At 48.2% G+C, this 10,256-nt stretch overlaps 2 protein-coding genes across 2 annotated transcripts; one reads left to right on the plus strand and one right to left on the minus strand.

Annotated features, from left to right (window-relative positions):
- Window positions 1-188: 188 nt before the first annotated feature.
- DDX27 (DEAD-box helicase 27) lies at window positions 189-6,520 on the plus strand. Its single transcript, XM_071759727.1, has 21 exons — window positions 189-562; window positions 646-780; window positions 881-940; window positions 1,233-1,386; window positions 1,758-1,804; window positions 1,967-2,053; window positions 2,537-2,642; window positions 2,723-2,896; window positions 3,219-3,369; window positions 3,509-3,608; window positions 3,717-3,858; window positions 3,933-4,086; window positions 4,200-4,281; window positions 4,357-4,534; window positions 4,668-4,774; window positions 4,941-5,046; window positions 5,150-5,244; window positions 5,331-5,457; window positions 5,694-5,778; window positions 5,957-6,031; window positions 6,321-6,520. The coding sequence occupies exons 1-21, from the start codon at window positions 473-475 to the stop codon at window positions 6,334-6,336; spliced, it is 2,271 nt and encodes a 756-aa protein (XP_071615828.1). The 5' UTR covers window positions 189-472; the 3' UTR covers window positions 6,337-6,520.
- An 841-nt stretch (window positions 6,521-7,361) lies between these two features.
- Window positions 7,362-9,920, minus strand: SNRPB (small nuclear ribonucleoprotein polypeptides B and B1). Its single transcript, XM_071759735.1, has 7 exons — window positions 9,768-9,920; window positions 9,510-9,661; window positions 8,990-9,101; window positions 8,582-8,734; window positions 8,054-8,192; window positions 7,777-7,902; window positions 7,362-7,551 (listed from the first exon to the last, which is right to left on the minus strand). The coding sequence occupies exons 1-7, from the start codon at window positions 9,768-9,770 to the stop codon at window positions 7,514-7,516; spliced, it is 723 nt and encodes a 240-aa protein (XP_071615836.1). The 5' UTR covers window positions 9,771-9,920; the 3' UTR covers window positions 7,362-7,513.
- Window positions 9,921-10,256: the final 336 nt, after the last annotated feature.

Below are 10,256 nucleotides of genomic sequence, written 5' to 3' on the forward strand. Positions count from 1 at the left end.
ACTTTCCAGTTCCCCGCAAGGCCCACCCCCCCGCCACGAAAGTTTCACTTTCCAGTTCCCCGCAAGGCCCACACCCCGCCCAGCCCCGACAATGGCCCCGCCGCTCCCCGAACCCGCCCCCCCGCCCGCCCCCGGCCTCAGACCAGTCGGCCCCCACCCGACACCGGCCCCGGCGCTCTCCCGGCCCCGCCCTCCCCTGCCCTCCCCGGCGGGCGGCGCCCCCGCGTTGCCCAGGTATCGTCCGTCAGTGGCGGGCAGCGCCCCCGATACGGAGCCTCTGCTCCTGTCTCCGATACCAGCAGCGTCCCGGGAGCAGAGCCGCAAGCTGCCGCCGATCAACTCGGCCGCCGGTTTCGGTTTCCTTTCGGCCCGGAGGGGCACAAGCCTCCCCGCCCCAAGACACAGGGACGGCTCCGCGCCTGCGCGGCCGCCGGGTCAGGTGGTGCCGCGCGGTTCCGGTGCGGCGGGCGCCATGCTTCAGCGCCTGGGGCTGGTGGGCACTATCGCGGAAGGGGACGCGGGACCCGAGGACCCCGAGTCAGGGGACTCCGAGGATGAGGAGGTGGGGCTGTGCAGGATCCACTTGCCTCGGTCGGTCGGGGGGTCCGGCCGTCCCGCGGTCTTTGCTCACTGGTGTTACCGCAGGAGCTGCGCCGGGCTCCGGGCCCCGGACGGCGCGGACCTGCAGGAGGAGACTTCAGCGCCTCCTTCGTTTTCGGCGAGGCTGAGGCCGGCGGGGAAGGCGCTTGGGCGGCAGCGCTGCGCCAGCTCCGCGGCAAGGTGAGGGCTGGGGCGGGCCGGGGCTGCAGCGCGGAAGCCGCGGTGCCCGTCGCTCCCCGGGTCTCGTCTTACAGCTCCGCTTTTTTGATTTCCTGTCTAGAAAGCAGCCACGACGCTGGATGAGAAGATTGAGAAAGTGAGGCTGAAAAGGAAGATCCAGGTCTGGACCTTTTCTCTCATTGCTAAAAAGCCTGGTGTGGGTTTGGTCTTCTGCTGCGTTTCCGTTGGAGACGTGGACTCTGGGGGCATCCAGAGGGGCAGGGATCAAGCTGCAGCTCATCACCTCGGCTGGGGTTGCAGCCACACCTGATGTCGCTGAACCGATGAGAATGCACAATTGTTAATGCTTAAGGTTATATAAAGCCATGGCTCTGTAAATAAAATCAGAATTATAGTGATAACAAGCAAAAGCTTACAAAGGATTTTACCCTTTTTTAATGTTTTTTTTCTAGGAAAGAGAAGCTAAACAAGCAAAAGTGAGAGATGAAGATGCAGAGACTGAGGCTAATCAGACTAAAAAGATGGAGTGTGGGGATTTCAGTAGGGATGAAGATGATGTGGAGTCTCAGTATTCATTGGATGATGAAACTATCTTCACAAAAGCAGGTATTAGCAGTACATAGACAGTCAGAAGCCAGAATCTGACCAGCTCCAAGCACACTGAAGAAAAGTTTGTAGTGAAGCTTTGCTGGGAGTGGTCAGGAACCTCTTACTCTTTACTGTCTTATGTCTGCGACATTCCTTCCAATTTTGGTCAAGCTTATTTTGAGTGGTAGCCATAGTACCTTAATTGAACTTGTCCCCAAGAAAGGATATTTGCTTGGCATTTTACTCCTTTGCGTGCCTGTACTTGTTTCTGAGGCTTTGCCCTCAAGCTTGTCAGAGCAAAGAGTATGAGATGAAGGTAGTTACCATATGTAGTTACACATTGTTTGCTTATGCTTGCTAATTCCTGTCATGTTTCTCTTTCTCTGCAGATACAGTCAAAGTGAAGGAACGGAGGAGATCAAAAAAGGGAAAAATGGTATGTGTTGGACAAAATAATACCAGGTTGTTCTCCAGTATTTTCTTCTGGAAAAATTTGACTTTGGTTACCAAACTTCAGCTCAGAAAGCAGCCCAGAGCTCTCTGAAAACATGTTGTGTTGCTGCCTGTACTGTTCCTGTTATGTTGTTACTGTTTCTAGGAAGCAGAGAGCTTTTTCGAAGATGCTTCTCAATATGATGATAACTTGTCATTCCAGGACATGAATCTTTCACGACCTTTGCTAAAGGTATTTATCTAGTTGTTTTTAAATATTTTACTTCAAAGAATGATATACAGCCTCCCCTCTGCCAACGAGAACTGTGAAATTCTTTCTCTCCTTAAAGCTCCTCTAAAAATAAAATTGTGTGGGAGCTAGTCTGATTGTCCTTTAGGACCTGCTATTCCCATTGTTTGGATATGTGTTTCATTTTGTGCCCATTGTCCCTGGCCCTGTCACTATGCACCATTGGGCACTTCATCATCTTTTCACCTTCCCTTTGGGTATTTATATACATGATATGATCCTCTGAGTCTCCTCCACACTGAACAGTCCCAGCTCTATCAGCCTTTCCTCACATGTGAGGTGCTCCAGTCCCATTATCTATGTGGCCCTTTGCTGAACTCTCCATTGTGCCCATGTCTATCATGCTTGATGAACCCAGCACTGGGCACAGTGCTCCAGGTATGGCCATACCAGAGACAGAGTTTAATGGCTTAATCTCCTTTCTAGGCAATCACAGCTCTTGGCTTCAAGCAACCAACCCCAATTCAGAAGGCTTGTATCCCTGTGGCCCTTCTAGGGAAGGATATTTGTGCCTGTGCTGCCACTGGGACAGGTAGGGGGTTGAGCAAAATACAGAAAACATATACAAATAGGTATTCACAATACTTGGTAATTCTTAATTTTGTTCTGTAGGTAAAACGGCTGCCTTCATCTTGCCTGTCCTTGAGCGCCTGATTTACAAACCTCGTCAGGCTCCGATAACACGGGTATTGGTTCTAGTGCCAACACGAGAGCTGGGTATTCAGGTTCACTCTGTCACAAAACAGCTGGCACAGTTCAGCAGTGTGACCACTTGCCTCGCTGTAGGTGAGTATTAAGTTGCTGATGTGAACTGTACAGCTTGCTATAAATTTCTGTACAGAGTTGGGAATTTTGTATTCCTGACCTGGAAGGCTGCATGGTTATTGCAGCCATACTTCCAGTAGGTGTGCTGTAGTGTGAAATCCCACTTTCCAATTCTGTGCTGTACTTCCAGTTTGTGGTTTCTGAGAAAGAAAAGGTGAGGCCACCTCTAGCTGTGATTATGGTGTTAAACCAAGTTGTTTCCCATCTATCAGGCAATTTGTATCGCTGTGCTCTGCTGCAGCCTGTGAAGGGAGTCAGCAGTCTGTGTCTGTTCTCTTTTCAGGTGGACTAGATGTGAAGACTCAGGAAGCAGCTCTGCGCGCTGGGCCAGACATTCTTATCGCCACTCCTGGGCGACTGATTGATCATCTTCACAACTGTCCTTCTTTCCACCTGAGCAGTGTTGAGGTTTTAATTTTGGATGAAGCAGACAGGTAGACTAAGCAGGACAGCAGTGAAAAAATGAGATGGTAGTTTTCTGCTTTTCCCAGGCTTTGTTGTCCTGGCTTAAGTAATGTTTCTTAGCTATAACCAGATGAAGCTGCCTTACCTTGCTTTTTTTCTCCCATGTAGGATGCTGGATGAATACTTTGAGGAACAGATGAAGGAAATAATCAGGTTGTGCTCCAACCACCGTCAGACAATGCTTTTCTCTGCCACAATGACAGAGGAGGTACAACAGGCTGCTGAGAAGCATACTGAGACAGAAAGTTGAATACAAATTTGTCTAGCCTTTTCCCGGAGATTATGTAAACTTCCATTTCTTTACCTGTTTTCATAGGTGAAAGATCTGGCTTCTGTTTCCCTGAAAAATCCCACACGAATTTTTGTGAACAGCAACACAGATGTTGCCCCTTTCCTGCGGCAGGAATTTGTCCGAATCAGACCCAACCGAGAGGGGGACCGTGAGGCCATTGTATCTGGTTAGTGACAAGCAAAGAAGAGCTGGAATTGGTTGGTGGCTATGAAGCAGGCTTCTGAGAGGACTTTCTTTCAGCTCTACTGACCCGAACCTTCCGAGATCATGTGATGCTTTTCACCCAGACCAAGAAGCAAGCTCACCGTATGCACATCCTACTTGGGCTGATGGGTCTACGGGTTGGGGAGCTTCATGGGAACCTCTCTCAGGCACAGCGGCTGGAGGCACTCAGGTATGATCAGGCTTATTTGGCAATCATAGGCAAAAAAGAAGTTAAAACTTGAAGTTTTAGGGCAGAAGTGGATTGCTGTATTCATTGCTAATGCATTTGCTGTCTCTGCTCAGGCGCTTTAAGGATGAGCAGATTGATATTCTGGTAGCTACAGATGTGGCTGCACGTGGACTTGATATTGAAGGTGTTAAAACAGTGAGTATTTGCAGTGTGGAGCTTTTTAATGAGTCCCTTAATGTTGCTTCCCTGTTAAGATAGTTTCTGTTGTAGGTAATCAATTTTACTATGCCCAACACTGCCAAACACTATGTTCATCGAGTGGGTCGGACAGCAAGAGCAGGCAGGGCTGGTCGTTCAGTTTCACTTGTGGGTGAGGAAGAGCGTAAGATGCTGAAGGATATTGTGAAGACAGCCAAAACACCAGTGAAAGCCAGAATTCTGCCCCAAGGTATGAACTGAGATAAAAAGCAGAAGAACAGTATGCAGGGAATAGAATGTTACAGAGGGATTCCAAAAGGAGTGTCAAAACAAGATGGACCTTACATGAGCTGCTTCTCATGATCACGGTGTATTGTTTTCAGATGTCATACTAAAATTTCGAGAGAAAATTGAGAATCTAGAGAAAGATGTGTATACAGTTCTGTGCTTGGAGCGTGAAGAACGTGAGATGCAGCAGTCAGAGGCCCAGGTAAGTGGTTTATTTAAGGAATGTTTGGGGTTTTTTTATCTTAAGTCTTTTTTTTAGGATCTAGAGTAGATGTAGTCCATAAGGACTTAACCTGCTTATTTCAGAAAGCTAAGAGATTGATATTTTTTAGCCACCAAAAGTTCACTTCTGGCTTGAATTGTTACAGATCAATAAGGCAAAAAAACAGCTGGAAACAGGAAGACAAGAGACTGGGGGTGAGGGTTTGGAGCGGAGCTGGTTCCAGACCCGAGAGGAAAGGAAGAAAGAGAAATGTGAGTCATGACACTGCTACCATATTGGACTCCAGAGCTGCAGCTGGACTCTGATCTGTACTTTGAGTTTTCTTTTCTCCTATGTTTTTGTTCATCTCTCCAGTGGCTAAAGCTCTGCAGGAATTTGACCTAGCATTACGAGGCAAGAAGAAAAGGAAGAAATTTATGCAGGACAGACAGAAAAAAGTCCAAATGACAGTAAGTACACTTAGAGACAAGTTTGACCCTGGGCAGACTACCCTAGTTTTCCCTTCACCAAACCTCACATCACTGTAAATTTTCAGCCCGAGGAGAGGTCGCAGTTTGAAATCTTGAAATCTCAAATGTATGCTGAGCGGCTGGCAAAAAGGAATCGTCGAGCAAAGCGAGCCAGAGCCTTGCCAGAAGATGAGCAAGCAGCAGTACCAGCAGGTGGAGTTTTACAGCTGACTTACATTATGGCACTTACTTTGTTAGAAATAGGTAAAACAAACAGATCTTTGAAGGAATTGCCACTGGTACTGGCCAAGGTGTGCGTTGGCTTTTCCCAACGGTTACTTGTCATTCTCAAGGCTCTAGAAAACTGTGACCTTCTGTGACAAACTGTGAAAAATGATGCTGTGACCTTCTCTTTGCAGCCAGTATTCCAATTATGGTCTCTGTTTCAGGCCCCAAACAGAAGAAAAAATTGTCTGTGTTTGACGAAGAGCTCACCAATACCAGCAGGAGGGCTCTGAAGCAGTACCGGGCTGGGTAATGTCTTAGCAGTTGTGAAGTAATGCAGACTTTAGTAGGTGTGATTTTCTTTTTGCATATCTGGACATTCTCAGGGATACTTTGATACTGGAGGTAAAGGTGGGCAGAACAGAGAAGTACCTGTGCTGTTGATGTACTCTAGTGATGTTTATATTACCTCCCCTTTCTCTTAAAGCCCATCATTTGAAGACCAAAAACGCCTGGGTGTGGCTCAACATAGGAAAGGAGGAAACTTCAAATCCAAGTCCAGGTATAGCTCCCTTTCCTTTCTTACTTGAAGTATTTTTTCCCCACTCTTTTCTTCCTGTGATTGTTTAAATCCCCTTGCTAAAGGGTTTCTTGGTTCTGCAGTAGCTTACCCTCCTAGTGCAGCTCTGATGCTTGGGGCAGTGGGGGGGCAATCAATGATACCACCTCTAACAGCACACTCCTAGGCTTCCACTTGGGAAAGCACTGCCTAGAAAATGCTCAGTGCTGTTCTTTATAATCATTGAGAGTTGGATGGGGGGAATATAATTTCAAATTATCTTATCTTTCAGGTACAAAAGAAAGTAAGACCTGTCAGATACGCTCCTTCTGGGGCCTTGATTTCTTTGTACTGCAACAGGACAACTTGAGCTAGTGAATCGCTTTTCTTCAAGTTCTACAAGAGCTTTAAGATGCTTGTCAATACCAAGTTCAAAGACTGTGTGAAAAATCTTCAGCACCCCATGCAATAAAAGACTTGTTTCCCTAAAAAGCTTGCTCTTTTATAGGATAGCTAGAACTACTGAGAGCTGAGATATGTTACAACTTTCTATCAGACTTTTATTTTGTGTAAGTCAAATAGTCTAGGGAAAAAACTGGAGAACACTTAACTGCTTTGTTCCTATATATATATATATATGTGATCTTCTTTTCAGCCATACTAATTAACTGATTTGTATGAGAAGCCTATTTCTAAAATAGGGACAAATGTTTTCAGGCTACCTGTCACAAAAATGTCTTAGGAGAAATAACAGTCACAGGAATTAAAGTCATCTCTAAGAGGTTACTATCTGGAGAAACGATTAGCCCTTTCTAAGAGTGGGGGCAGACAGCTTCCTCTTAACTGGAAATAAAGTAACTGTAAGCTGAGGCATGAAGGCAAGACTACAACCAGAATGCAGGCTGTTGTACATTACTGTATGTAATTAATGATGGGTTTGTTCATCCTGGCTCTTTTTTTTTAATCACTAGTAGCAATACAGCTCCATCTATAAAGATCAAGCAGATCTACTGTACCCATTAGAGATCATTATTCCTAATACAGGCACCATTGTACTTGTTCTGACCAGAAGCCCATATTTAATTTCATCACAGTGTTAAGCTCTTTGATTTTTTTTTTCCATCTCCATTTTTTTTTCACCAGTCTTGCTAAATTTCATTCATATGCTTTAATTCCTATACAGAACATAGACCTAAATGGCCCAAACCAACTGTTAATTTCTTGCCAGTGGTACAGTGAGCTCTTTGCTTCAAACCTGCTCTTCTGGAGTGACCAAAGTACAGTAGCAAAAGGTAACAGCTGCACTCCTGAGACAGACCAGTACAACAGTGACTCAAGGTGCTGGGCTTTCCAGCTTTATTAGAAAGAACAAGCTTAACAAGCAGCAAATATAAAATACATATTGCAAAAATCTGACAAGTGGTACTACTCAGTATATTCCCTTAATCAGTCTTCTCACATTTCAAAGTTACATTACAGAATATCTTATGGCCTTGGTGGACGCATGCCAGGTGGAGGAGGTCCTGGGAATAAAGGAAAAGAGTAGAATATTGAAGAGGAAAGAAAAAGCAAGGCTAAACCAGAACATTTTCCCTGTGCTCAAAGAGGTCTCAGGAAACCCTTTTCTGGCACTGAGGCATTTAGTGACAGCCATCAGAGCTAGCGAAGCATTGAAACATGCCACCCTTCAAACATTCAGTGTTACGGCTTCTCACAACTTATATACATTTAAGATAACCCCACCTCACCTCTCATTCCTGGGGGCGGTGGTCTCATGCCTGGTGGTGGCATTCCCATAGGAGCACCTCGCCCAGGTGGCATTCCCATTGGTGGGCCCATAGGTGGTCTCATGCCTGGAGGAGGTCCCATCATTCCTTAAGCAAGAGAAAGAGCAGGCCCAAGATAGATAATGTAATTATCCTCCATAATAGTGGTTCTTCACCAGACTTGGGATAAATACCTCTTTTTCACAAATGTTACCACCTAACATGAGCTCCTTGCTGCTCCACTCAGTGTAATTCCTACCTGGAGGAGGTGCTCCTCTACTCATGGGTGGAGGAGGACCCCCACGCCCTGGCGTGTACTGAGTTGGGGCTCCTGCTATGCTGGCAGTGGCTGCTGCAGCAGCGGCTGCAACGGTCCCTCGACCCTGTGGTGTCATCACCTGTAAACAACATAAACAGGTTCACAGAGAAACAGCACAAGAGCTCCTTTACGTTAATAACTAAAAAATAAAATGTAAAATTTTATCCCTTTAGACAATTATGCCAGTCTCCTTTCAATGTATTATTCAAATGCTGTAACAAAATTCACGAGGTAACACTTGAATTCTGTGCAAGAAGCTGCACTTTTCAAGCCTCTTCTTCCATTATACAAGACAAAGACTCTATGGGGATATGGTAAGAAAGCCTCACTATGCCCAAGCTCCCTTGTAAAATTAACCACCATGACAATTCTTCCACTCCACCGATTTCTTGCATTGCATTGGTACCAAGAATTAAAAGCCACACCAGTATATACCAGACAACCCTTTGAATTGTCACAGCATCTCACCTGTTGGGATGGTCCTCCCACTCCTCTGACAGGGCCAGCTAATCCTGCTGGAGCCTGTGGCATGGGTGCACCAGCTGGTACTCCCCTCCCTGCTGCTCTCCCAACTCCAGGTCCTCCAGCAGCTCCAGCAAGGGGTACCCGGGCAATCCCAGTCTGAAAAGACATCCCACAAAAGAAAGATTAATCAAAACAAGTCCTCAGATCCTAGGGATGTCCACAGCCCTACTCTGGCTAATCAATGTCCAAGCCCACAAAGGCATTAGAACTTCCAGAAGCAAGTTTCATTAGATCTTGTCACAGTAACATCTGGAAGCCAAGGAAAATACTCTGGCTGCATTTGCCCACAAGGGAGCATATTTATGGGATGTCCCTTCCCTTTCTCCTTAGTTCTTTACTCATTTTTCTTACATCTTTTGGAGGAGGTCCTTCAACTGTCATGGACACCAGATTTTCTCCTCGCAGCAAGACAAGACCAAGGACTCGTTTCTCTTCCCGCTCAGGCTGCTTTGAATTTTTAGGTCTGGTGAGAAAAGAAAACAGAGGGGAAAAAAAAAAATCTAAAAATCAGTGTTGCTCTTTGAATTTACAACAGCATATGTAACAGGCTATCCGGATAGGAGGACCTGCAGTAACTCCCACATTTTGACATGCCTCCAACTAAGTACCCAGAGGAGTCTAAACGCAAGACGTGTCTAATTTTCTATGTGTTATCCCCCAATGACGCTCAACTGTTACACAGACTGTGTTGGCACCACATAAAGGCGGACTTTGGTTATCAGGACAGAAATGAAACGAAGAGTCCCTTGAGCCTCAATAGTTTGAGGATTTGACAAGCGAGACTAAAGCCATGGCTGTTCCTACAGAAGCTGGCAGCTGCAGCCGCTGCCAGCCGCTGCTCGGCAGGGAGCGCGGGGCCGGCGCCGCTCACTTGATCTTGCGGAACTCGTCGCAGTCGCAGAGGATGAGGTTCATGTGCTTGTCGAAGGCCTTGAAGGTGCCGATGAAGACGCGCCCGTCCTGCAGGATGCACCGCATGCGGTAGTCGATGTGCTGCAGCATCTTGCTGCTCTTCCCCACCGTCTGCAAGACAACGCCGTTACACCGAGCACCGCGGTAGCGCGGCCTGGCCGCACCGAGGCGACGCAGGCTTCCTCCCCCCACGGGCCCGCCGGAGCTGCCGGCTCACCATGGTTGCAGCTCTGCGCGCTCCCTCCCGCCGCCGCCACTCGCTCCCGCTCCGCCGCCCGCTCCGCCGGAAGGTCCGTCGGCAGTGGCTTCCGCTCGGCCGCACGCGGCTGCCCCACTAGCGTCGCGCTCCTCCTCGTCTCGGCGCGCCGATGACGTATTTCCGGTACAGTGGAACAGCCCATCGTGGGGGGGGGTGGGCGGTGCCGGCGGCTAAGGGGGCGCAGGGGCCTGTGACGCGTTCCCCGCCAGGCCCGCGGGCGGGGTCGACAGAACTGCAGGGGAGGTCGCTCAGCATGGACCGGTGGAGCGCGGGTCCCGAGTCCGGGGCACCCGTTAGCACGAGGAAGTGGCGTGAGCGCTCGCGTGGCGGCCCCGAGAGCTCGGTTAACGCCGCTCATTGAGGCTGCCGAAGGGGTCGTCACGCGCGAGGGCTGACGGGACCGGCGGGCTCAGCGCGTGCCCCGCGCGGGCGGGTTCGTTGCGCGCG

Source organism: Heliangelus exortis, chromosome 16 (assembly GCF_036169615.1).
Source record: "Heliangelus exortis chromosome 16, bHelExo1.hap1, whole genome shotgun sequence".
Lineage (NCBI taxonomy): Eukaryota > Metazoa > Chordata > Aves > Apodiformes > Trochilidae > Heliangelus > Heliangelus exortis.

What these genes read in the sequence shown, in the direction of transcription:
- SNRPB (XM_071759735.1), bottom strand. An exon ending in GACGAGTTCCGCAAGATCAA is followed by an intron (nt 9,102 to 9,509) that starts GTGAGCGGCGCC and finishes TTTTCTCACCAG; the next exon opens with ACCTAAAAATTCAAAGCAGC. An exon ending in TGGGAGGACCATCCCAACAG is followed by an intron (nt 8,193 to 8,581) that starts GTGAGATGCTGT and finishes TGTTGTTTACAG; the next exon opens with GTGATGACACCACAGGGTCG.
- DDX27 (XM_071759727.1), top strand. Translation starts at nt 473, where the DNA reads ATGCTTCAGCGCCTGGGGCTGGTGGGCACTATCGCGGAAGGGGACGCG. An exon ending in AGAAAAAAGTCCAAATGACA is followed by an intron (nt 5,245 to 5,330) that starts GTAAGTACACTT and finishes GTAAATTTTCAG; the next exon opens with CCCGAGGAGAGGTCGCAGTT. An exon ending in CTGAAGCAGTACCGGGCTGG is followed by an intron (nt 5,779 to 5,956) that starts GTAATGTCTTAG and finishes TTTCTCTTAAAG; the next exon opens with CCCATCATTTGAAGACCAAA.